General features: G+C 45.3%; 1 protein-coding gene across 1 annotated transcript in view; it reads right to left on the bottom strand.

The window, feature by feature from the left end:
* KCTD3 (potassium channel tetramerization domain containing 3) overlaps nt 1-24,656 on the bottom strand; it is a 48,174-nt gene extending 23,518 nt beyond the window's left edge. Inside the window, exons 1-8 of the mRNA XM_075863334.1 lie at nt 23,957-24,656; nt 20,614-20,667; nt 19,254-19,299; nt 16,866-16,939; nt 14,429-14,487; nt 13,429-13,509; nt 8,602-8,739; nt 2,757-2,847 (exon numbers count right to left, since the gene is read on the bottom strand). Of these exons, the coding sequence (XP_075719449.1) occupies nt 2,757-2,847; nt 8,602-8,739; nt 13,429-13,509; nt 14,429-14,487; nt 16,866-16,939; nt 19,254-19,299; nt 20,614-20,667; nt 23,957-24,027 (614 nt within the window). The 5' untranslated portion in view covers nt 24,028-24,656. The remainder of the gene's footprint in view (nt 1-2,756; nt 2,848-8,601; nt 8,740-13,428; nt 13,510-14,428; nt 14,488-16,865; nt 16,940-19,253; nt 19,300-20,613; nt 20,668-23,956) is intronic.
* Nucleotides 24,657-25,818: the final 1,162 nt, after the last annotated feature.

The raw sequence follows: 25,818 nt of genomic DNA, 5'->3' as shown, positions 1-25,818 counted from the left end.
GCTGCGGATTTTCCGCAACTAATTACGTTGTGGATAGTCAGCAGTATTTACGCAACACGTGAACTGAGCCTTATAAAATAAAAAAATAAAATAGTCAATTCTGTCATTGTTTTTTTTTTGGATCTGTATCGTTTTTATTATTTGTTTTACGGCTTTTTAACAATAAAAGCACTTGAAAAAGGGTTATACGGGATGTGAATTATTGTATTTTTTTTTTTATTTGGTGTTGGAAATTAATTAAACCAAAAAAGCAATACTTCCCTACCTTGCCTGCGGCGATCCAGCGCTAACGATCCGGCGGCACTACCAGTGGTAGTTTACATGCACGTAGCATGTGACCACTGCAGCCAATCAGAGGGATCAGTGGCAATATGTTGTATTTCTGGCGTTATGCTTGAAATAAGATTTGTCACCAGTAAATAAAAATCAGCCCTTTCATTGGCTACAGCGGTCACATGCTACGTGAATTAAAAAAACGCCGGGAGTGCCGCCAGAGCCTCAGCTTTGGATTTCGGGGCAAGGATATAAAAGTATTGCTTTTTGGTTTATTTATTTCATTTCCAGCTCCTAATAAAAATAAAAAAAACAACGCTCACATCCCAGATAACCCCTTTATAAAGGTCCCCTTCACACAGATTTATTCTGACTTTTTATACTGCATGTTGCACCAGAAAATACACCACACCCAGAGCATGCCGTGTTTTGAATAAAAAAAATAAAGCGAACGATCATAAAAAAAGCAACAAAAAACACCACAGACCAAAACGCAGCGTAATATTTTATATTTCATTAAATTAAAAACTCTTTAAAAATAGCATAAAAAAAATAACACGAAATACGCACGAAAAAGCAGCAAAACAGAGTAGGTGAATCCAACCTTTATAAGGGAAACAAACAAAAAAAGGGGCTGTACCCGTGATTGCTTCTATAATACATTGCAATTCTACTGTATTGAACTATATCTTGCCTGACCGTATAATACTGACCAGAGATCCATTACCCTATTCTAGGCCAGGCCTAATAGGCAAATAGAGACATGGCAAACTTGGGGGCCTTTGTTAGTCCTCCTGGCTGCCTTGGCAACCCATCAGCACCCAGATGGAAGATAGTGCTTGGCATCCCCATAGAAATGAATGAAGCGTTGGCCGAGCATGTGCAATACCGCTCCATTCCTATGGGGCTCCCAGGAATGGCCAGGTGAGGCCGTTCTCAGAATCTGTGGTGGTCCCAGTGGTTGCTCTATCTTGTGGATAGTTGATAAAGAATGATTATGAGAAATCCCCTTTAAGTGACACAGTTGCTACGGACTGCGACATCCAAGGAGTAAGGCCCCATGCACACAACCGTATTTTTCATCCGTAATTACGGACCCATTCGTTTCTATGAGCTACGGACACCTTTCTGTATTTTTACGGATGGGTGTCCGTGCCTTAGAAATGATAGAACGTCTTTTTTTGTCCGTAATTACGGCACGGACTCCCCATAGAAGTCTATGGGCGCTTCTGTAAATATGGACGGCTACGGATGTGCACCCGTAGCCGTCCGTGACTACGGAAGCGTTGCTATGCGACGCCAGGGGATCACCCAAGATTCCTCCCTGTTTTTTTGTGGATCCGTAACTACGGATGCACTATAGACCGTATTTACGGACACCCTTCCGTACACGCGGGTGATTTACAGAGGACTATAAAAGACTTACGGATCCGTATTTACGGACAGCTTTGATGGATGGATGAAAAATACGGTCGTGTGCAAGGGGCCTTAAATGGCATATTATGTATACACAACCGACACCTGGTAGTGATGGCATGGGGAGGGTTCACGTGCCAACACTGTAATAGTACAGCAGATCACGGATAAGGATTAGGCCCTGTTCACGTAGAGTTTTTGCAGGCAGAAAAACGCCTGTGCCTCAAAATGCGTTCTGGAATTTTACGGCAGATTTTGACCTGCCTGCACACCTTTTGCCACGTTTTACGCTGCGTTTTTTGGCCGCGGCCATTGAGCGCCCTGGGCAAAAAACGCCACGAAAAAGGCTTTGTCTGCCCCCCATTGATGTCGGCTTTTTTTGCCGCGGTTTTCGACGCAGTTTCCCTAGCAAAAAACCTGTGTGAACAGGGCCTTATATTAGTTTTTCCACTCGACTATTGGCCGTTTTAGTTTGACATGTGTATAAAAGTCAATGGGATATGCAGAAACAGCTGAATAAGCTTACTTAGCCGTTTCTCAAGAATGGGCACCCCAATAGGAACTTTCAGGTGATATAAAAGTCTAATGTTGGGAAAACGTGTCAAATTCTAAGTACCCAATAAGATATTTACATACTGTACATATAAAAGAACATTGAAGCTACAGGGGGAAGTATTTTTCCAGCGTGTAACTTTTTGCGGTTGGTAATATCATACAGCAGCCCCGGGCACGGAGGCTCATCATTCTGCGGGATTGTTTCCCGTCTGTAGGAAATGACATTATTAACCGGACAAGTACATATTCCTCTATCTCACCGCAGACAGATTTTAAAGTGATGACTTCTTTACAATCTAATATAAAAGTGAAGCAGTTGAACAGATGATCCTGCTCACGTTTTATGTTCATGGTGATCGCAGTCACACCGGCTAATTTCAGAAGAGAAATGGTCCGCGCAGCCACGGAGCGCAGTGCATTCTGGGAAAAACAATCAGGGGCTGACGAGAAAAAAATAAAAATAAAAAAATAAAACACATGGAAGAAAATGCATTGCAATGAATAATTCATACCTGTAGCAAACCACAAAATGAGCATAGGCAGCGACAATCCAGTTGTGATGGCCTGCGACTATTAGTACTTTCCGGGGATCCACTGGGAATCCTACAAAAGGCAGGAAAAAAAATATATATATATATATATTTAATGCCACAGCAGTATTTTCCCAGCAAATCCACAAAGAAAAAATGATATTACCTGCCGCCTCCTAATCATGAGCAGCGCAGTTCGCTGCCGCCTCCTAATCATGAGCAGCGCAGTTCGCACTTTACATTATGCCCCCCCCATTCATTAAGTAAAGTTATAGTTTGTTTGTGCTGTTGCCATATTGAATGCCCCAGATAGATAAGAAATTGGATTCCCAAATGAGATTGGTGGACGCCGTGCTTTATGGAATGAATGCAACCTAGGTACAGAGCGGGTGGGGGAGGGGGAGGGGAGCGTGTACGCTGCCTCCATTTATCTACAGGTCAGGTACGCGGCTGGCAAGTCCTGTAATTGCATCACCATCACTGATCCATCACCGCTTCTCAAATCTGAACTCATGAGACCATCCTGCGGTGAAATGGGGCTATTGAAAGTGACACTCTCACTAAATCATAAGTCTCTTAAGTAGAAACTGCCAGCCATACTTAATAACCGGAGTTTTGCTCAAACACGGCAATGTCTACAAGTGCGGCTCTTACAAACGTCGCTTCTGCATTTATCCTCCGCTGTAATAAAAGGAATGAAAAAAAAACAAAAAAAACGGAATTCTGTCGCTGCGGTGACGGCGGTGCTCAAATGTCACAGGGAACATGATCTCTTCATTAGGCTGACAATGGGGGCCCCTTCGTTTGCTGCCAGCGGTGCCCGCATTTTGCTAGAAAGAATCGTTATTACCAGTCACAAGTGCAATGTGCAGATGTAAAGTTGTTTGTCGGCGGCAGGAAGAAGCGTCATGGAGCGAGCAGCGATCTCTCTCCTGGAAGTAAAACGTCTTAAGACGGAGACGACATAACCGGAGGCTTGTGCTCTGTATACAAATGCTTCATTGGCCCCTGCTGTACATATGGTCTACGGCAAAACCTGTTTAAATACCCAGCGGGGCAGGGAGACACTGCAGTCAATTTCACAATCTCTTTTCATGGTAAATCAAATCATCGGGTGCTACAGAATCGTCAGGATAATTCAGACGTGCGTCGCGCATCTCCAGGAAAGACACGAGTCAATTTAAAACTATTTTAAGAAGTGGCTGCCTCTGGATTTTAGCTGTTCATAAAGTACCAGAAACATCTGACGGAGTGCGACGACATATGGAGTTTAGGCGCGCACACAGTCAGGAAATCGGGGTGCAAGAAAGTTTGGAGCAGTGATGATATTTCTATTTTTCGCTTCACCCTTGGCTGACCGTATGCTGCAGGCGTGCCCCCTCATTAAAGGGGTTGTCCAGGCTGGGGGCTGTTTTTCTTATACAGATGGCGAACACCCGGACCCCGCACTGGTCAGCCATTCCGACTCCCTCAAGCTATGTGAATAGGAGCAGAGCTGGAGTAACCCCGCAAGGCCGCTATACAGTGTACGGAGCAATCTGCCTCCGGAAACCGACCCTGCATAGCATCCAGCCCCCGGAACAGATGGTCAGTACGGGGTCCGGGTGTCAGACTCCCTCCAATCATATACCGATGACCGATCCAGTGGATAAGTCATCAGTACAAAAAACAACGCTGAGCCTGGAGAACCCCTTTAAACATGTGCAACATTTATACTTTTCTGTCAGTACTTTGTGTAAAGCACTTAGAAGGCGCTGGGCATGTCTAAGGGGCTATAAGCCAGCATGGTGCCCTACATGCAACCGTGCGACTGGCATCTTATAGGAGTCTTATCTGTGTGGAATGACAGAACTAAGCAGCCCTTCCCCTCCTGGATGATCGGCGTGAGAGTGGCTGTTTTATGATGCGGTCAAACTTCCCTTGTTAACCCCTTAAGGGCCGAGCCATTTTTTATTTTTTCGTCTTTCACTTTCCTGTGTTCCAAGAGCCATAACTCTTATTTTTCGGTCAATAGAGCGGTGTGAGGGCTTATTGTTTGCGGGAGGATTTGTCGTTTCTATTGGCAGCATTTAAAAGTACCATATAACGTACTGGGAAACTGAAAAAAAAAAAATGATTGGTGGGCTGAAATTGGAAAAAACTGTGATTCTTACATCGTTTTTTGGTTTTCGTTTTTACGGCTTTCACCGGGCGGTAAAAACGACAACTTAACTCTGCTCAATACGGTTACGGTGATAGTAAATAGATATAGGTTTTTTATATTTTATTACAAAAAAAACACTTTGTTAAAAAAAATTGTTTTGTTTCACCACATTCTGAGAGCCACAACTTTATTTTTCCGTCAATTGCGCAGTGTGAGGGCTTTTTTTTTTTTGCGGGACGAGCTGTAGTTTGTAGTGGTTATTGGTACCATTTTTTGATACATACAACTTTTTGATCACATTTTAAGGTGCCCAAAAAAACAGCGATTTCCGGCTTTTACATTTTTGTTTTTTTATGGTGTACACAGTGCGAGTTAAATAATGCTATATTGTAATACTTCAGACTTTTACGGATACCAAATTTTGTTAATATTTTACATTACTTTAGAGGAAAAATTGGAAAAGCGTTTGTTTTTTTTTAGAACTTATTTTTTTTTTCACTACGAATAACTTTATTAAACTTTTACACATTGAATTAGTCCCCCCAGGGGACTTGAACCAGCGATCGTTATATCACCGGTACAATACACTGCAATACTAATGTATTGCAGTATATCATTTTCACAGGCTTCTGTTAAGCCCTGCTAGAGACATGGATTAAGGAGGCTCTGTCACCAGATTATAAGTGTCCTGTCTCCTACATAATGTGATTGGCCCTGTAATGTAGATAACAGCAGTGGTTTTTATTTTGAAAAACTATCATTTTTGACCAAGTTATAAACAATTTTAGATTTATGCTAATTAGTTTCTTAATAGACAACTGGGCGTTGTAAAGAGAAGTGTATGACGCTGACCAATCAGCGTCATATACTTCTCTTAATTCATGTTTAGCTGTACTCACAGCACAACATGATCTCGCGAGATCTCGCTGTGCTGTCACATACTTCCACAGTAACTTTACCGAAGTGTCTTGAGAGTGAATAGACATCGCTTTCAGCCAGGATGCGATGTCTATTCCCACTCCCAAAACTTCGGTAAAGTTTCTGTGGGACTTACTCACCGCACAGCGTGATCTCGCGAGATCCCGCGGTGTGTGCAGTGAAAGAAGCTGGGGTGGAACGATGAGAAGTGTATGACGCTGATTGGTCAGCGTCATACATGTCTCTTCACAACGCCCAGTTGGTAAAAAGTAAAAAACCGCCCAGTTGGTCATTAAGAAACTAATTAGCATAAATCTAAAAATGCTCATAACTTGCTCAAAAATTATTGTTTTTCAAGATAAAAACCACTGCTGTTATCTACATTACAGCACCGATCAGATTATGTGGGAGATAGGGCACTTATAATGTAGTGACAGAGCCTCTTTAACAGGAGGCAGACAAAAGGCAGACCTGGGGGCCTTCATTAGGCCCCTAGGCTGCCATGACAACCCCACGATGTGGGGGTGCCGACGAGCTGTCGGAGGGGACCGCCCCCATCTTTTCAGTGTTTCAGATTCTGCAGACGTGATTGACCGCATGATTTGAGGGGTAAAACGGCCAGGAACAGAGCTGTTCCTGGCCGTTAGTCCCGGGTGTCAGCTGTAAAACACAGCTGACACCTGCAGCGTATGGAGCGCGCTCAGCACATGAGAACGCTCCATACTTCCCTATGACGCTTATCACATAAATGTACGTGATAATCGTCAAGGGGTTAAACATTGGGGCAGATTTACTACGGTCTGGGTCTAGAATGTGTCGAAAAATAGCAAAATGTTTGTGCAAATTCTCACAATTTTGATGTTTGCACCTCATTAAAAAGTGTCCCGGAAGTGGGCGTGGCTTTTTGGGAAAGGGGACTGGCTTACAAAGTGCTCCAAAAACTGGCACAAAATTCGCCAAATCAAAAGGTGGCACAGGAAGTGAAAAGTGTCTAACAGGTCACGCAAAACGCTCCAAAATGATCATACATCATGCACCACTGGTAAATTTTGCACATTTTGTGACTGCCTGGTCTAAGTTTACACAGTCTAAGTCCTCATGCACACCACTGTTGCCGTTGACTGGGTCACAAACTATGGCTACTAGTGTCTGGATTAGGGTCCATAATGCCTCAGAGCTGCTTCCGCAACCGTCCCGGGTGTCCGTATTTTACATTAGTGTATTTCCGCAGTCCGCACCCATAGTAAGGTCACGTGGTTGAACCCTACAAGTGTTTCCAAGCAACGTATCTGCAAAATGCGAAAAGCCGAAGGACAGCTTCCGTGCGCTGTCCGTTATTTTTGCAGACCCATAGACTTAAATGGTGGCAAGAATCCACAAAAACAGACAGGGATAGGACATTTTCTGTAATCTGCGGAACGACTAATCTGCAAAAAACACTGGTGTGCATGACCCCCATAGAAATGAATGGATCAGTGCTATCCACGTAGAAAAAAAACCAAAAAACAGCCCACTGAAGAAAAACACGGTCATGTGCATGAGCCCTAACTATTAGACAGCATTAGTAAATATCGGCCATTGTGGGCTGTCTGTCGTCTGATGGGAGCTGGTATTTTAACCTGCAAGTATGGATTTCCCAGTGATATAAAACATTATCTATTTCAAAATATTCTTGTGCCACAGGGTATATAATAAAGGTTATGTGCTTAGGTGTGAAAATCCTGACGGAAACCAGTTCTTTTTTTATCTGATTGCTGCTCAAGGACATGGGATTCCTCCATTTCTGCAATATTATAACTGTAATAAGAGAAGCTTCACTACAGCCCTCCCAGGACCGCTCACACAGCGATGCCACAGCTTAGGCCCCATGCACACGGCCTTGCCCGTAATCACGACCCGCGATTGCAGACACGGCCGGTTGCTGACGGCCCGTAAAACACAAAAAAACGGACATGCTCCATAATTCCCGTAATTATGGTCCACAATTACGGAGAATTTTTACGGTCGTGTGCATGGGGCCTTACAGTTAGGCCATGTTCACATGTTCCGGATTATGTCTATGAATGGAGAGCACATCATTGAATAACTCAAAATAAGTCAAGTAAACATTTGATTCAGCCTCGAATGGTGACAAATTTTATTTAAAAGCAGAATTATACTTTAAATATTGTAGACCATATTTGAGTGCCAAAGACTAAGACAGGAGTTTCTTAAAGGGGTTCTGCGGGCATTTTATATTGATGGCCTATCCTTAGGATCGGTGGGGGTCCGACTACTGGGACTCCCACCGATCAGCTGAATGATGGGGCCCAGGCATTCCCTAGTGCCTGGGATTGTAATTCTGGTCCCATTCAAGAAAACTGGACTGCGCTGAAATCCCAAGCAAAGCTGCTACGAATGTGTATGGCGCTGTGACTGGTAAACATTGACAAACGCTGCGGCCCCTTCAGTCAGCTGATCGGCAGGGGTCCCGGGAGACGGACCCACACCGATCTGATATGGAGGACCTATCCCAAAGGATAGGCTATCAATATAAAATGCTCGGAAAACCCCTTTAACATCTCGTTTTCACAAAATCATCAACAGCAAATCAGATGAAAGATTTCTACATAACTGTTTTTGTAAAACCTGAGCGGCACGTGATGCTGCCCCACGGGCAGGACAATCCATTGAGGCTTCATGCCGTCTCATTCGCTTGCACTTTAGTAGGAACCATAAAGACGGCATGGAACAAGTATAAAGAATAGAGAAATGGAAAACCCTTACCAAGTCTCACCATTCCTTCTACACCAGAGAGTGTGGGCTGTTCAGCAGTTCCTGGGGCTGATACCTCACATGGTCTCGGAGCCACTTTATTCTCAGCTGAAAAAGCAGCTTCACAAGTCAACTTCCTACTGGGGATTGCTGAAAACATAGAAGAACAAATATAAAATGATAACATTAACCTTCAAGCCACCCAACAGTTACATCTTTTGGAACATAACTACTATATCCTCTTAATAGGCTGGTGTCCCCGGCTTAGTCACAAAATCCAGTTCCAAATTTAGATCGCCATTTGCTCCGTAAAAGGGCCAACATTTATACTCAATCTGTACGTGTCTCTGAAGAGGTTCTGTATACAGATTAAATATAGATTATACCTAGTGAAGAAAATGGCAGCAGGATTAGAGTCTATTTGCACTGCGTTTAGGGCATGCGTTGGACACATACTCCCCACATATGCAATGCTTTTTTAGACAGTGAAAACAAAAAAGGTATACCAACGCATGCCAGCTCCTTTGTCATTTGTCGTTCCCATAGGGTGCTACGGACACTTTCAGCATATGCGCCAGGAACGCGTTCAGTGTGAATGCTCCCTTATTGTACTTTATGCAGTAGATTGGCCGGACCAGATCATGAACCGAAGAGCACCGATACTTCAATTCCTATTTTATCCAAATTAATACACAACTCCATTTAGGAAAGTCCATTTACACCGTGTTCCAAATTATTATGCACATTGGATTTGTGTCATAAGCATTTAATTATTTGTTTTTCAATGAAACTCATGGATGGTATTGTGTCTTAGGGCTCTTTGGATCATTGTAAGCAATCTCAGACACCTGTGATAATTAGTTTGCCAGGTGTGCCCAATCAAAGGAAAACTACTTAAGAAGGACGTTCCACATTATTAAGCAGGCCACAGGTTTCAAGCAATATGGGAAAGAAAAAGGATCTCTCTGCTGCCGAAAAGCATGAAATAGACCAAGGTATTGCACTAGGTATGAAAACATTGGATATTTCAAGAAAACTTAAGCGTGATCATCGTACTGTGAAAAGATTTGTGGCTGATTCAGAGCACAGACGGGTTCATTCAGATAAAGGCATAATGAGGAAGGTTTCTGCCAGACAAATTAATAGGATTAGGAGAGCAGCTGCTAAAATGCCATTGCAAAGCAGCAAACAGGTATTTGAAGCCGCTGGTGCCTCTGGAGTCCCGCGAACCTCAAGGTGTAGGATCCTCCAGAGGTTTGCAAGTGTGCATAAAGCTATTATTCGGCCACCCCTAAACAATGCTCACAAGCAGAAACGGTTGCAGTGGGCTCAGAAATACATGAAGACTAATTTTCAAACCGTGTTGTTTACTGATGAGTGCCGTGCTACCCTGGATGGTCCAGATGGATGGAGTAGTGGATGGTTGGTGAATGGCCACCATGTCCCAACAAGGCTGTGACGTCAGCAAGGAGGTGGCGGAGTCATGTTTTGGGCTGGAATCATGGGGAGAGATCTGGTAGGCCCCTTTAGGGTCCCCAACGGTGTGAAAATGACCTCTGCAAAGTACGTAGAGTTTATGACTGACCACTTTCTTCCGTGGTACAAAAAGAAGAACCGTGCCTTCCGTAGCAAAATGATCTTCATGCATGACAATGCACCATCTCATGCTGCAAAGAATACCTCTGTGTCATTGGCTGCTATGGGCATAAAAGGAGAGAAACTCATGATGTGGCCCCCATGTTCCCCTTACCTCAACCCTATTGAGAACCTTTGGAGCATCCTCAAGCAAAATATCTATGAGGGTGGGAGGCCGTTCACATCAAAACAGAAGCTCTGGGAGGCTATTCTGACATCCTGCAAAGATATTCAAGCAGAAACTGTCCAAATACTCACAAATTCAATGGATGCAAGAATTGTGAAGGTGATATCAGAGAAGGGGTCCTATGTTAACATGTAACTTGGCCTGTTCAGTTTTTTTTGATTGAAAGAGCTTTTGATTTCTGTAAATATGACCTCCTGATGCTGCAAATTCAACAAATTACCATTAAAGTTCTCTTTACAACCTTTAAAATGTTTTGATTTCTGTTGTGCATAATAATTTGAGTTTTTTAATTCTAAAAATAATCTGTTATCATTAGGATATTTGTTCAATAAAATTTGCATTATACTCCAACGGTTGATGGCTTGAAGATTATACTGACTGTCATTTGCATCGACTATTTAGAAAAATCAGCGAAAAATAAAATTCGCATAATAATTTGGAACGCGGTGTAGTCAATACAATAGGACAATACAGAGAATCTATCTGAATGATTTGCAAAACATGACTATTTATTGGACGCATGCACACGTGAAGTTTGTGATTCCCTTCCGACCATGTGTGTGCGCTCCTGGCCTAAAGGAAATATTTGTCAGCAGAACGAACATTTGGCCGAGAGGTATAACTTGAACTCCTGGGCCCCAATGCAAAATCTGTACCAGGTACACCCCCCCCTACCATGCGCCATATATAACACTGGAGGCTTCTCATGTTGCACAGGAGCCTTTGGGGCTCCCTCAGTCACCAGGGTACTCATACACATGCTGTAGGGAAAGGGGTAGAAGCGTCTCACAGGGACCTCCAACTTGTCTCACAGGTTCAACAAAGGTATTTGAAATTCAACATGAATAATCCGTTGTTTCCCTCACCACAAACATCTCAGGACAGTCGGACGGCCCACCATACACTTTAGATTATTGGTGGGAACTTCACTCCTTGTTTTTTTCCCCGACGCTCAGCGCAAACATTGTAGAACGCTCAAACCTATACGCCAAACGTGACTATAAGGTATAATGGGACCGCCGTACGTCAAACAAGTCTGGCAGTATGCGTCTGATTTATTTTACTGTATGGAAAATAACCTGTCTCGCTCTTCCATACAGATGGCTGCGGCAAAGAAAAAAAAAAATAATAAATACACGTACCACAGTATAGATTTTTTTTTTTTACAATGCAATTATATAGCAAATGGAGAATGTCCCAACGTATACACTAGATGTGAGGAAAAAAGATCTGCAGACATGACTATTGTATATGAAATAAGACCGTATACCGGGTCCGATTACAGTCGATGACCTGAGGAAATTAAATCACTGGAGTAGGACTAGAGTTTCATAAAATAGAACTTTTAGGCCCTGTTCACACAGAGTTTTTTGACGAGTTTTTTTTACGCGGAAACCGCTTCGCAAAGCTCATCAAAAACCGCCCGAAAATGCCTCCCAGTGATTTCAATGGGAGGCGGACAAGTTTTTTTACCACGAGCGGAAAAAAACGCAAAGTCTCTTCCCATGGAGACTCAAATCAAATTGGAGCAGTATATAAAGTAGTTTTTCTGCAGTGGCAGGGATTCTCGAGGACGTCCGTTCCTCCGGTACTCAAATTTAGTGCCGGTCTCGGATGACGTTAAGATGCCGAGGCAGACGCTAAATTTAATACATCCATGCGATTCATTGGGGCTATTCACACATCCGTTTTTTTTTCAGAGAGAGGGTGTCCCTTGTGAGAAACTCAAAGCATGTCCTATTCTGGTTCATCTGGGCAAACCAGACTCGCCTATTGAAGTTTTTGGGGCATGAAACAAAAAAAACAAAAAAACAGACAGCACACGGACGGCATCCATGGGCGGTCTGTTTTTCAATGATCAGTTGCTAAAGAAATGCAGAGAAAAAAAAAAAAGTGAAAAAAGGAAGTGGAGGAGAAACACGGACGAGAAAAATGGATGCCACACGGAAACCGCACTGACGCAACACGGACATTCACAAAATAAGAAGTCGGTTTTGGGTTTTTTGCAGACCCAAATCATACACACAAGTAAATAAGGCCTTTTAGTAAATACTTGTATTTCCCATGAAATAACAATTCTGGAGATTTTTTTCTTAGAACTTATTGGGGACCCCCGCCCATCACCTGTTTTGAAGGGGGCGCAGCGCTCGTACGGGCGCTGCATCCCCTTCATTTCTTCTTGCTCACTGTGAATCGTCAACACGCATTTAGTGGTGATTCACAGGTATTGCAGCCTTTTCTCCCATACAAGCGACATTGAATTATTGGCTGGAAAACACCTTTAATAAAAGATGGACACAGAATATACAGAGTACAGGGAAGTCCTGAGCCAATGAACTGAATGTAAATAACAAATCTAAAATCTTCGCTTTCATAAATCAGAATGCACATATGATACAGAGATGTGCGGCTATAGGTTCTGTGCAGGGGGCCCAGTCGCTACACCCGGGTTTTGAATGTGGTTTTCCCCTATTAAAAATGTTGTTCAATAAAATACATTTTTATAAAAATCTTTCAGAAAAAACAAAAAAAGACCAGTATTTGTGTCTCCTTTGGGCGGTGGGAGTTCTATATAAAAAAGCAGAAAGGGGTCCCCTGACAGGCTCCACAGCACCTTCCTTAGGCTGGGTTCACACCTGCGTTAGGCTTTCCGTTGTTCTGCTCCGTCAGAGGAGCACAACATTAGAAATACCGGCAGCGCCGCTTCCATTGTACCACGGACACCACCGGCGGCCAACGGAAGCCATTGACTTTAATGGGTTGCGTTGGGTTTCTATTATTTTACCAGAAACAATAGCACATCATGCTGCTCTATTGTTTCTGGTATTTTCGGCCGGATCCGCGACGGAGCCTCCAACGCAGATGTGAACAAGGCCGTACAAAGGTGATTCAAGGAGGAATTTAGTAAGTGACATTAGATTGTGTTTTTAGACATTTAACAAACGCCCTCACTGTAAAGAGATCTATATTGCAGACAAATCCTTTTTAGAGTAGAGTCAACAGAAACATCCGCTTACCCGGAGGAGGTAAATAGCCATGAAACAGCACGCTGCCACACGAGGAGCGCTCCAGCTCTTCACATAACAGCAGTCTTCTTACTATGGTGGAAAGGACAAAGAAATGTAACAAATATAAGATCACAACTCACGTCACTTATTTGGCATCCGACCCATCTAAAATACAAGATCCAATCCAGGCGATGTGGAACCCTTAATAAATATAATTTTGCCATTTAGTTTCCTCTCCTAGATCAGTGACAATGAGGAGTGAGGAGGTTCAATGTGACGGCCGCTGGTGACTGCACCCCCCGATTACCCGGATCTCAGGCAGAATTTTATCACTTAACTTCCTGGCTATGTAAGAGGAGGAAGAGATTGGGAACTCAAAATCAGAAAAATGCAGCTGCAACCCCAATGCAAATATTTTATGAAATTACAATATGCTCTATTAGGGCTTATGGGCATCATCAACGGCTGTGAGTATTGCAGACAGAATCTAGCGGCCGCTGAAGGTGAAATGAGCAGCGGTCCGCACCTTCTGGGGATCTCGGGAGCCGCCTCTCAGACCAGAGGACTATTCTGTGGCGAGACGATCACTTTAAATCAGCACAGGATTGCGGTAAACTTAAAACTATGTGATTTATCACAGAACACAACACTAAAATTGTTATTTCCATCTTAGAAATGTAAGGCCTATACAATGGATATGCCAGAAAAATGTCTGATAGATGCGCGTCCGAGCTCTGGGACCCGCACCGATCTCCAAAATGGGGAGAGGGGCACCCGAGCAAGCGTGCTCGGCTGTTATTATAACTCCCATAGAGGTGAATGGAGAGCCGCTACTACCTCTCTACTCCTCCTCTACCTGGTGCAGGTGCCAGAACCAGAACCCACATCTATCAGACATTAAATGTCTGTCTAAGATGGGGATAACACGTTAAATGACAAATTCCACTCTGCTACATCTGTACAGGGTAGTGATCCCCCCCCCCTAAAAGTATAACATGAATAAAATTACCCAGTGGAGTAATTCCATAGAATTCTGCTTCATGGCGTAAAACATTCAGACTGACTCCTCTGGAAAACAATAGAGAACATATGATAAGTTTGACAGGAAGTTCCCGTACACCGGGGTTAGAGGCGCCTTAGATTGCTTAATATGGGTTTTCCCACCAGTTAACATCGGTTAGATATATCAGTCTGATTGGTGGGGGAGGGTCCAAGACCTCAACAAATAACCAGATCCATAAACCCTTGTATATAAATATCCCTATGTCTAATGTAATAAAGGGAGGGGTCTCCCCGGTCTGATCCCCCCCCCCCTCTATCAGTCAAGACCCCGTACAAAGGATCAGATCCCCCTCAGGAGACCCGGCAAATCCAACCGACAATGCCCCCATAGCTGCCGCCACACAGTATAAATCCCCCATAGCTTCCCCCACACAGTATAATGCCCCCCATAGCTGCCCCACACAGCCCCAATAGTGCCTAATAAAAATAAAATACTCCCCTATCCCTGTTCCCACAAAGAGTGGAGGAGATCCCTCTGCTCCTCCGGTCTGTGCGGCTCGGCGCAGACAGGTGTGATGACGTCACTGCAACGCGCCTGTCTATGCCAAGCCATGAGCAGCGAATGCTACATAGTGAATGGTGGAGCAGGGGCTGACGGCTCCCTGCTCCACCATTGAATTCAACCGTACATGCCCCCTGAGCACCCAGATACAGTTGAAATAGGGGGAAAAAAAATGCACAAGATCAGGTCTGTTATCTGCAATGAATTTCGTTTTTTCGTTATTATTAGTTCCCCAATTTTATTTGGGCATGTTGAATCTTAACATGCCCGATCATTTTGTTTGTTAGTAGATAAGCCGCTGCCAGAATCCTCTCTCCCTTCTCCCTATTGAAAAGATATACACACTTGGTCAAGCCGATCATGCATGGGGTAGTCGGGAGGAATAGCGGTCGGTCGAGCGATCGTTCGACAGCCATCTCAAGTGTATGACTGGCTCGCGGGCACCGCTATGCCCACAGTTCCCTTAGTTACGTCGCCCATATTCACAGCCAGCCATGGCTGAATGAACATAAATGACTAGTACAACAGGACCATGGGGAGAACTCCAGACAGGAGAACGGTAGAAACAAAGTTAAAGAGACTCTGTCACCACATTATAAGTGCCCTGTCTCCTACATGATGTGATCGGCGCTATAATGTAGGTGACAGTAATGCTTTTTATTTAGAAAAACTATCTATTTTTACAACGATAGGAGCGATTTTAGCTTTATGCTAATTTGTTTCTTAATGCCCAACTGGGTGTGTTTTACTTTAGACCAAGTGGGCATTGTACAGAGGAGTGTATGGCGCTGACCAATCAGTGACCAATCAGCATCATGCACTCCTCTCCATTAATTTAGACAGCGCATAGGGATCCTGCAAGATCACTATGCGCTGTCTTATACTAACATATTAACGTTACTGAAGTGCTTAGACAGTGAATAGACATTCCTTCCAGCCAGGACGCGATGTCTAGTCACAATCCCTGCCCTTTGTTAACGTTTGTTTGGTACTTACAGCAGAGCAAAGCGTAATCTCGCTGTAACCTGTCATTTACAGCGAGATCTCACGAGAGAACGCTTGCTCTGCTGTAAGTACCAAACAAACGTTAACGAAGTGCAGGGATTGTGACTAGACATCCCGTCCTGGCTGGAAGGAATGTCTATTCACTGTCTAAGCACTTCAGTAACGTTAATATGTCAGTATAAGACAGCACATCGTGAACAACGCAGTGTCACTATGCGCTGACTAAATGAATGGAGAGAAGTGCATGACGCTGATTGGTCACTGATTGGTCAGCGTCATACACTCCTCTGTACAACGCCCACTTGGTCTAAAGTAAAACACGCCCAGTTGGGCATTAAGAAACTAATTAGCATAAAGCTAAAATCGCTCCTAATGTGGTAAAAACAGATCGTTTTTCTAAATAATAACCACTGCTGTCACCTACATTATAGCGCCGATCCCCTTATGTAGAATATAGGCCACTTATAATGTGGTGACAGAGCCTCTTTAATTTAGTGCTGTAATTGTATGGTTAAGCCATATATTCTATTTTCTGGGGGCCAAACTTCAGAGATACACTTTAAATAAATTCCTTTTTTCTCAACAAATTTATAAAAATAGATTTTAAAAAACGTAGGCCTCATTCAGACGGCCACATTGAAGTTTCTGTACTACGCTGCCAGTCCTGGCCTGACCGCAATTCTAATGACCTCAAGTCCATATGAGGCTGTTAGTCCGTGTCATAAGACCCGCAGTCCAACCAGGACTCGAGGCTGTAATATGGACTAACAAACGGGGGCCACATTGCGACCATATGAATGAAGCCTAAAGAATTTTTGCATCAGTTTTCTTCATCGGTTCTGACCAGACACAATCTCTAGTGTAATCGTAGCCTCACCTTAAGTCAAGTTCTTTTGTTCGAAGGAAATTTAAAATGGGCGCAAAGGCGGTTGGATCCCGATCAATAAATATCTATAAGAGGAACAAAAATTGAAAAGACTCATTAAGATGAAGCCCCAGGACTCTGCTCTTAGTGCAATTTTCAGTCAATCTAAATTTTTCCGAATCTACATTTTAAAATTGACTTTAAAGTTCATAGATTATTAACATATTTAGGTTAAAAAAAAAAAGGGGGGCTCACAACCTTACGTAAAAGGGCAATACATTCCAATATAATCGTTGCTCCGGAGATTTTTTTCTATTTTATTACTCAGTCTACCGAAAGGGAAAGGCACGGTGTAAGTGACAGAAGTAAATTGGAAAGGGGACAGATATCCAGGTTCTGAAAAGATTTTATTAATGGCTGAAAATGACATGAAGTAACAAAAGAATCAGTACTCACCTGTCCTCTCCGCCAGGGTTCCAGCGCTGACACTGCGGTGGCATTCCCATGTGACCGCTGCAGCCAATCAGAGGGCTCAGCGGTGACTAATGTATTTCTGCCATAATGCCAGAAAAACACCACATGACTGCCGAGTGCCGCCGGAGCGCCAGCGCTGGATCACTTATGGAAAGGATAGGTGAGTGCTGCTCCTTTTGTTAATACATGTCATTAAGAAAAAATAAAAATCATAACCCAGATAACACCTTTAAAGGGGTTTTTCATGTTTCTAAAGTAACCTAGAATAGATTTAAAAATCTAATATATTCAAAGGGGATGTCTGGGGTTCTGTTCACGCTGCCATCGTAGTTTCTGTGTGAAGCCAGGTTTAAAAGGGTTGTCCCAACTATTAGGGGATATGGGCAACAAAGGGGTTTCCCCCACTTGGGAACCCCCCTCTTTTACCCATTTGAATAGACCCCATGTTCGCCGCCAATAGCAACTGGACTTGTGGTGAGCAGCCGGGCCCATAATGAGTTGATCGCTATGCCGGGATGCTCTTCTGAAGGAATTGTAAATCATCCTGGAGACTTCTGCTTTGTAGACGACGTCAGGTCCCCAGCGGTCAGATCATACGATGATGTGACATTGTCGCCTGCAGTCCCTGGGCCTTACTGACCATGCGCAATATTACATTAGGTGACCGCTAAGGAGGTCATCTTTATTTATGGTCATGGACGACCCCTATATAGGAAATGTCCACACGTGGTAGATATTGCTGCAGAAATTTCTGCGACTAAAATCCTGTTCCATACGTCTGAATGGGCGGCTTGTGCATGGATTTTTACAGACTTCACTTAGATCTATGGAACAGCCACAGACATTTCCGCCACATGTAAAAATATCCTAAGGTCCAGTTCACACTGAGGTTTTTTTACGCTGATGTTGACGCGGAGACTTGGGAATCTGCGGCCGAAACCGACTCCCATAGATTTTAATGGGAGGCGGAGGAGTCTTTTTCTGCGGCAGCCTTTAGCCGCTCACAGTAAAAAAAAAGCGGCATGCTATTTCTTGCCGCGGTTCCGCCTCTGACCTCCCATTCAAATCAATGGGAGGCAGAGAAAGCGTTCCTTGCTGCGTTTTTTGCCCGTGGCACTCAATGGCAGCGTCCAAAAAACGCCGCAAAAACTGCGGAAAGAAAGTGAAGGCAGGTCAAGGAATTTTGAGGCAGATTTTTTTCTGCCTGCAAATTCCTCCATGTGAACATGGCCTTAGACATCTCAGTCCTCGGCAAGACAGAAAACAGGTATGATGAGGAACGTAAGGGGGAACAGAAGGGGGAACAGAAGGGGGAACAGAAGGGGGAACAGAAGGGGGAACAGAAGGGGGAACAGAAGGGGGAACAGAAGGGGGAACAGAAGGGGGAACAGAAGGGGGAACAGAAGGGGGAACAGAAGGGGGAACAGAAGGGGGAACAGAAGGGGGAACAGAAGGGGGAACAGAAGGGGGAACAGAAGGGGGAACAGAAGGGGGAACAGAAGGGGGAACAGAAGGGGGAACAGAAGGGGGAACAGAAGGGGGAACAGAAGGGGGAACAGAAGGGGGAACAGAAGGGGGAACAGAAGGGGGAACAGAAGGGGGAACAGAAGGGGGAACAGAAGGGGGAACAGAAGGGGGAACAGAAGGGGGAACAGAAGGGGGAACAGAAGGGGGAACAGAAGGGGGAACAGAAGGGGGAACAGAAGGGGGAACAGAAGGGGGAACAGAAGGGGGAACAGAAGGGGGAACAGAAGGGGGAACAGAAGGGGGAACAGAAGGGGGAACAGAAGGGGGAACAGAAGGGGGAACAGAAGGGGGAACAGAAGGGGGACCAGAAGGGGGACCAGAAGGGGGACCAGAAGGGGGACCAGAAGGGGGACCAGAAGGGGGACCAGAAGGGGGACCAGAAGGAGGAATATTACTCACTGCTCCAGTTTCATCCCGAAGTGTTGAAATCCTTCCACTCAACAGACTGCAAAATAAATCATAACAGAAAGTTGCATCAATACGGACAAGACACAAAACGATTGTTCACAGTCAGAACATTTACATTCTCACCCGGAAAGTCTAGTTCTCCTCCTCACAAACACGTCACTAAGACGTTGTACTTTTCTTGAGCCAGTAAGGGTATATTCACACGCGGCAGATTTCTGCCACTAAAAATCCGTTCCATTCATTTGGATGTTGTTTCTGCAGCTTGTGCTGGATTTCTGCAAGTCCCATTCAGATAAATGATGGAAAAGGGAAACTCAGCAACAGGGGGCGCTGTCCTAGTAACCAAGCCAGGAACCCCTAAACCAACTACAACTGATGCGTAAACAGGGCACAATTATCCCGAATAACTGAGTTAAGTCACTTTCTTGTTCCTCCAAACGCAACATTCAGACGGGCGTCTACACTGGCGCGCAATTTGCTCCCGCTATAACGAGAGCGATCTTTACATCTAACCAGAACGTGACACTTTTTTAGATCTAAACCACTATTGCCAGATTAGATTTTCGCATTATAGCCTAATAACAACATGTACACTAGGACATTTTTTGCCATTTTAAACTTTGAAATGGAGTATGAATCCCAGATAGTGGGGACGTGTCCTGTGTGGGCGATACTGGTATTATACCAGAACAATAAAGCGGATTTGTAACAATGCCAAACCGATTCAAAGGAGGGCATTTATATATTACTATAAGCTACACCGGGGGTCAGCAACCTATGGCACCGGTACCACAGCCAGCATATGGCGCATGGGTTGCTGGCACACTTCCCTCACATGCACAGGGCTTGGTTTCCCTTAGTGTTGGTTCACACGGTGCGGTCAGATCACGTTCTGTGCTGTGATTTCTTAAAAAAACAGCAGCAAAAAATGCAATTTGATTACACTGTGTGAATAGGCCCCATAGTGAGCTCCTCCTGGCCAATCAGCAGCATTATAAAGCACCACCTTACCAGCTTCAGGGCCCCTTCATTATATAAGAATTATTGTGCCGGTCAGGGAGGGGTCATTGATGGTAAAAGAAACCTTGATTTCAAGTATAGCAGAATTATTTTTGACCCCCCCCCCCAAAAGGTCTGGTTGAAGGGCCACGTACTGGGCGCAGCCACATCCACCTCCACAGTTGGTGAAGGTCCTCGACGTGCTCAGAAACACGTGCAGCGCAGGACAACGTTACATGTCAGGTGTGTTTACTGTCATTTCCAATACAAACAGCAGAAATTGTATAAAAATACTTGGAGAATGACAGAGGTGAGATTTACCGGAGGAGCTAGAAGTCATGGGATTACTGACCTAGAGAAGAAGGAGTCTGGGATCCACATAAGGGTTTGTCTTGATGTGCAGAATCTGAAGAACAAATAAAAGGGTTAAACACGACAGAAACACATTTCAGGCCCAACTAAGGCCGGGACTTCTCAGAGTCTGGATTGACCTAAATTTACATATAGAACCAATGCATCAAACTGATCCGACACATTGCCGTGTACAGAGGACAGCGCGTTCTCCAGATAATCAGAGGGGTCCGTCATCTCACATCCTAATAGATTGCGGCAGCGTTTACACCAGACCGTGGACTGACCGGCGGCAGCGTGTACACCAGACCGTGGACTGACCGGCGGCAGCGTGTACACCAGACCGTGGACTGACCGGCGGCAGCGTGTACACCAGACCGTGGACTGACCGGCGGCAGCGTGTACACCAGACCGTGGACTGACCGGCGGCAGCGTTTACACTAGACTGTGGACTGACCGGCGGCAGCGTTTACCCCAGACCGTGGACTGACCGGCGGCAGCATTTACACCTAGCATTTAGGCTATGTTCACACGCTTAGCAAAAAGCACCTGAAGAAAAGGGAACTGTTTTCTAGGGAAGACAGCTCCTGATTTCCAGCCGTTTTTTTAATCAAACTAGTGTTTTTTACGGCTGTTTTTGGAGCTGTTGAGTCAATGAAAAACGGCTCAAAAAACAGCACAAGAAGTGACATGCACTTCTTTTTACGGGGCGTTTTTTTAAAATGAGGCATAAAAAAAATGCCCCGTCGGAACAGAACGCCGTATTTCCCATTGAAATCAATGGCCAGATGTTTGTAGGTGTTCCGCTTCTGATTTTTCAGCACGTTTACACCCCAAAAAACGGCTGAAAATAGCCCGTGTGAACACACTCTTAAACTAGACTGTCAATTCCTGCGCGGAAAGTGGACTGAATTGAAGTGGAGTGAAAAAACGCAGCAAAATCCGCACCATTTTCTGCAGTAAAAAATGCAGGAAATTGTGCGTTTTTTCCGGAGCTGAATTTTTGCTCGTTTCTGTGGAACTTTCTGCAGCAATTCCGTTACGTGTGGACAAGCCCTTACCGTGGATTGTTGCGGAGCTTGTCAGTAAAGTACATAGGGAAGATTATAAGTCTAGTATTATACACCGTATGGAAAACCGCTTTAAGTTCGCAGGCAAATAGTGGATTGGGCAGCGCAAAAAGTCACAAAAACACTTTATATTGTGGTGTAAATCTTCAGGCGGAAACTCTGCTGCAGAAACCAGCGCTAAAAACCTATACCTACCCCAGGCCGTTGTCATGGCGATGCATCCCTCTGTTGACCTGCAGTCCGGCCTCTTGGATGACGCAGCAGCCCGTATGACCGCTGCAGTAGTCACATGGGATGAAACGTCACCCCAGAAGGGCCGGCCTGGACGAACAACAAAAGTGTCGCTATGACAACAGTATAGACTTTATTTTACACAAAAAAGGCTTGTATTTTTTTTTTTTTCCTTATTTGCTATTTTTGCAACAGAATTGCAGCATTTCGGACGCAAAAGTCGAGACACTTGGCTATTTGTTGCGGATTTTACCCCCAATTCAAATCAATGTGGAAAAACAACAGAAGAGCAACGAATATGCAGCGTAAATTGAGATGCTGCGGAGTTAAATTCCATTTATGAACGTTTTAGCTGCAGATTTTTCCTGCCGCGTGTGGATGAGAGTTGTTGCTTTGCTGCTGCTGTAAACGCCGCTGTGGCTCTTCCATTGTGGAATTTCTGCAGCGTTTACGCTACGCGGGAACCCAGTAAATTCACACAGGACGGATTTGCTGCGAAGAAATCCACCCCAGATTACGCAGGCAATTTTGGTTAAAAGTCCATACCAAATTGTGCTTGATTTGCTGCATATTTTAAGGCTGCATTTGCTGCTGCGGAGAAATCGGACAAAACTTTTTCACAGACCAGCCCAGGAGGGTGACGGGAGCGCATGGGGAGGGGAGCGCATGGGGAGGGGAGCGCGGGCTTTTTCTTCTAGTTGCGATTTTTGCTGCAGAAATCCGCATGGTGATACAGTACCGGAAAAGTGCGTAAGATTTCTAATAATCTTCTCTACACATTACAGAATTTTTTTGTACGTAAATTGACCTGCAGAGCGGATTTTAAAAAATCTACAACACGTCAATTAATTTTGCATTTGGGACTTAAAATCGTATCGAAAATGTGAAAAGTTCACAAAAAAAAACGCATCACAGTCTGCAGCACAAAATTTGCACCGGTTTCCACATCAAAATGTAAAATAGGCACCTAAAAACGCAATATTAAGTACGGATTTTACCTGCGGTCTCGGTGCAGATTTTCTGTACCAAATTCCATAACGTGCCTAAGTAGCCCAAGGCGGCTTCTGGCCGAGTGGATTGAGAAACACAAACAGAACGCAGATAAAACCACGCGGTGTCTCTGCCAATCAGGCCAATGTGGAGCGGGACGGGGAATAAATGTCATAAAACAATAAAATATCCATTACTCCCCGGACAGATCCCCCGTCGTTCCAGCGCAGCGGCTCCGGCGCTGCTCAATGTTTACTGTGCTGCAGCGATAACGTGCCGTATACCACGGAGGTCAGTCATTGGATGCAGCAATCACATGGTTATACGTCATCGCCGCAGCGTTATCTACAAAGAGCAGCAGGGAGCGCCGGAGCGGCTGATCTCGTAAAACCCTTTTAGGGCTTGTCCACACGAAGCGGAATTGCGTATTTTACATCCGGAATTGCGAAAAAGCACGCAGCAGAATACAGTAGCAGCAAAGTGGGTGAGATTTAACAAATCTCATCGGCACGCTGCGCAAAAACTCAGAGCAGAAATTCACCTGCGATGCGTATTTTTCGTACCGCTGCATTTCAATTCCTGCTGCGGAAAGTGGCCAGAATTGCTGCGTTTTTCAGAGGAGATGTCACCGTCTTCCAGCATTGGGAAAACGCAACAAAATACGCACCATTTTATGCAATAAAAAGGTGCGTTTTTTCTCCGCAGCGGAACGCCTGCATTTTTTCAACGGAATTGATGCAGACATTTTCTGCAGCAATTCCGTTGTGTGTGGACAAGCCCTTGCAATAGCCCCCCCCCCCCACATTGACTGTTGTGCAACTTTGTAACAGACTTCGAGTTTAAATTCCTCAACATTTAGATACGTCTGCCAGCTGTCAGTGAATAGAAACATTCTTGCTCACATAGAGAATCTTTAGAGACCTGAGACTTCTCACAGCTGAGTGTTTGTTACAATTGTAGCCAGGCATTACTTTGTGAGGTATTTCTATCATATAACACTGTGTGACACTGAATGAATCCGGATAATAATAATCCCGGCCCCCGTGACTGTACCTGGTGCCCCCCACATTGAGCTGGATGATCTCCCCGGTGCCCGGGTTGAAGTTATTGCAGTTCCCGGCCATGTCACTTGCGGCCTCCAGTCTCCTCCCAGCGATCCCCGGACTAGCGGTGCAGGGTTATCCCGGGAAGTCTGTCAGGAGCGCCGCTCACTCCTCCATGGAGACTCCGCTCCTGCACAGCCAGCAGTCAGGCCGCCCGGAGCACGACATGTCCCGGCTGGAGAACACCGGAGGTGGAGGAGGAGGCGGCTCCGGGATCCAGCGCTGGAAAGAGGCGGCGTCACCCACAGGCCGGGCCTCTCCCATCATCCCTGAGCCTGGGCCGCCACTGCTGTCTCCATAGTAACCGCTGCTCCCGACCGCCAGGTGTGAGACACCTATAATCACGTCATGTATGTATATATAGGGGGCCAGTGCGGTCGCACGGCAAGCGGGTGTGTGTATTCCCGCGCCGTTGCAACTACCAGCGGGGGATACACACACTAACTGCAGTCGCACCCGGGCGCTTCTTCACTTAGTGGCTACCGCTGTAGCAGCCATAGCGGCTGCTAGCGGTTGCACCGGGCATGAGGGCGGTGGCGCCGCTAGCAGCTGCTATAGCGGTAGCGACGGCACTATGGCAGAGCAGGGAGGTATCTCCCTGCTCTGCTATAGTGCCCCCCTGTAGATATCAACCGGGGATTCCGCTCCTGGAGCGCTGCTTGATGTTTCTGTCCATATATGGACAGTGACATCAGGGGAAACTCCTGAAGCGGAATCCCCGGTCACAGCATTGCAGACTCTATGATTGGGGATTCCACTCCAGGAGAAGCCAATGACGTCATGGACACAGACGTCAGGAGCTTCTCCTGGAGTAGAATCGACGGTCATAGCGTCTGCAACGCTGTGACTGGGGATTCCGCCTCAGGAGTTTTCCCTGATGTCACTGTCCATATAAGGACAGAGGCATCAAGCAGCGCTCCAGGACCGGAATCCCCGGACACACGGGGATTCCGCTCCTTCAGGGAGCTACAGTGGCGCGATCTATACTGGAAGGGGGGGTTGCTATCTACAGGGGTAGAGATGAGCGAACCGGGACAACCGAACCTGGTTTCGGTCCGAACTTCCGGAAAAGTTCGGTTCGAAGCAAATCCGAACTTCACCGGGTTCGGCCGAATCCGTTTTGACCGAAACCGGTCAAAAATATTATACAAATCGGCAGCCACTTGTCTCTATCAATCACTGATAGAGAAAAGAGGCTGCTGATTAAAAATAAAATAAAAAGCATTTCATACGTACCCGGTCGTTGTCTTGGTGACGAGTCCCTCTTCTTCCTCCAGTCCGACCTTCTTTTCTGACGCAGCAGCCTGTGATTGGCTGCAGAGGCCTCTGCAGCCTGTGATTGGCTGTAGGGCCTCTGCAGCCTGTGATTGGCTGCAGCACTCACATGGGCTGCATCGTCATCAAGGAATGTCGGGCCGGATGTCGAGAGGGACGCGTCACCAAGGCAACGGCCAGGAGACCGGACTGGAGGAAGCAGGGAGTTCCCGGTAAGTATGAACGTCTTTTTTTTTTTACAGGTTACTCTATATTGTGATCGGTAGTCACTGTCCAGGGTGCTGAAACAGTTACTGCCGATCAGTTAACTCTTTCAGCACCCTGGACCTTTACTGACGTCGCCTAGCAACGCTGCTGTAATGACGGGTACACACATGTAGCCACCCGTCATTACGGGGCCTCATGCACACGACCGTAAAAACACCTGTTATTACGGGTCGTAAATACGACCCGCAATAACGCCACGAGTACCTTCCCGTTTTCTCACGGGAAGGTGCCCGTGCCGTTAAAAAGATAGAACATTTTCTATTTTTTTAT

This window comes from Rhinoderma darwinii, chromosome 4, assembly GCF_050947455.1.
Source record: "Rhinoderma darwinii isolate aRhiDar2 chromosome 4, aRhiDar2.hap1, whole genome shotgun sequence".
Taxonomy (NCBI): domain Eukaryota; kingdom Metazoa; phylum Chordata; class Amphibia; order Anura; family Rhinodermatidae; genus Rhinoderma; species Rhinoderma darwinii.
The sequence above is the reverse complement of the archived record's forward strand: the minus strand, read 5'-3'. Positions and strand labels throughout refer to the sequence as shown.